Below are 1,864 nucleotides of genomic sequence, written 5' to 3'. Positions count from 1 at the left end.
AAATATACCTAAACTAGTTTTGTTTGTCAAATGCAGGAAGTGATGAATGAGAAAAGTGTAGGGTTTGATGAATTGGCGGTCTTCTCATTACCACTTCTGAAGTGTGGATGATCGTATTATATTAGATCTTTAAATTAATGCATCATGAAAAGCCTGTATGTATGTGGATCCAGCATAAGTGAAAGGGGTTTGGTCACTTTCACAACAATACAAAATGGAGGAAGCGTGGTAAAAGAATCTAGAAAGCAGTGAATTATACAGAAAGAAAAAGACTGAAGCCTCCAGGAGGGAAAAACCTTTTAAAAAAAACAGAAAATGATGAAACAAAAATTCTGCAGCCAATTATTTAAAGTCAGAGACATGAAGGAAAGACACAGCAGTCTACATAGGACCCTCAAGAAACTCCAGGCTCAAGGTTCCACACAAAGAAAAGAAGTGGAAGACATCGGCATGACCACCAGGTGTTTGCTGCACATTTGCCTCATACTGCTCTTCTCCACTGAAATCTCATCTCAGCTCTGTACCATGCTTCACTTCCAGCAGAACAAAGTGAACAAAGAGAGCTTGGAGCTTCTGGAGAAAGTGAGCGGAAATCTCCCCTCACAATGCATAAATGAAAGGGCAGCTTTCAAACCCACCCAGGATGTCCTCCAACTCCCAGTGTCCCAGAAGGAGAATGCCAAGGTGGCAATTCAAGAGATCCTCCAAGAGATCTTCAACATCTTTAGCAAAAACCTTACCCAAAGTGCTTGGGATGGGGCTTCCATAGTCAGGTTCCAAAATGGCCTTTACCAGCAAATTCAGCGGCTGGAGGCATGTTTGAGAGCACAGACAGAGAAAGGCTTAACCAACCCAGAAAGTCAGGACCTCCAGATCACCAGTCGGAGAGTGAAAAAATACTTTCAGGGGATAGATGCTTTCCTGAAAGAAAAGCAATACAGCCTGTGTGCCTGGGAGATCATTCGCGTGGAAATACCCAGATGTTTTGTACTGATTGACAAACTCACTCGAAGGCTGAGTAACTAAGGTACAGTACAAAACTTTTCCCTGGAGTAAATGAATTCACATTAAGGTAATTTATACAGCTGAACAGAGATAATGGATATTTTATAACTCTGCTTATATAGAGCCTGATCCTTCTTCTGTAGGATCAGTGGCCAAATCGCAACTGATTTCCATGGCAGCAGCTTTAGGCTCTTCCTGTCCTGTCCTGGAAACGGATTTTCAGTGACATGGATTTACTTTTTGGTGTTTCTACTATTGTTTATTTGTTTATTGTTTATTTTTGCACATCTTCATAATCTCTCACATATCAGTACTGTTGTGCAGTAGGGAATTGGCAGACCATGCAACAAAGTACACATATGTGGAATCCTTCGGCACCTCACCAGCACTTTGTGGTATGCGAGGGAAGAAAGTATCATTATCTGATGACGAAAGCACTCTGACTTCGACATACATAGTGTGTTTCTACAATTATCAGCATGGCTATTAATTAATTTGTCCTCATGAGAACTATTTCTAGTATTCCAAGGTTTGAGAAGCTTCCTAGAGACTTTCTAAAAAAATATGAACATACTAAAAGACTTGCGAGCTTATGTGTGGAAAAGATATTGTCATTTAATTTCTTGAGATCAATTCAGTGAAAATTATACTTTTTCCCTTTGTGTTTCAACTGTTTCCAATTTCATTTCAGCTCCGGATGCTGCAACTACTGAGGAGAAGACAGACGGATGCAGTGGAAATCCTCCTCTCTGCAGATTCTTCCCACAGTGACATCTAACACTCCATAATGCTTGATGTCTTATGCCGTACATTCACTCTCATGAAATTCCAACTGCACAAATTTCATTTCATGTGATAA

General features: G+C 40.3%; 1 protein-coding gene across 1 annotated transcript; it reads left to right on the top strand.

Annotated features, from left to right (window-relative positions):
* Nucleotides 1–450: 450 nt before the first annotated feature.
* On the top strand, nt 451–1,026 carry LOC311520287 (interferon beta-like; the record flags this gene model as incomplete). Its single annotated transcript, XM_084627650.1, has 1 exon — nt 451–1,026. One exon carries the CDS (start codon nt 451–453, stop codon nt 1,024–1,026), a length of 576 nt encoding a protein of 191 aa, XP_084483776.1.
* Nucleotides 1,027–1,864: the final 838 nt, after the last annotated feature.

This window comes from Lepidochelys olivacea (assembly GCF_965140295.1).
Source record: "Lepidochelys olivacea isolate rLepOli2 genome assembly, chromosome: 5".
NCBI lineage: Eukaryota > Metazoa > Chordata > Testudines > Cheloniidae > Lepidochelys > Lepidochelys olivacea.
This window is presented reverse-complemented; position numbering and strand designations above follow the sequence as displayed.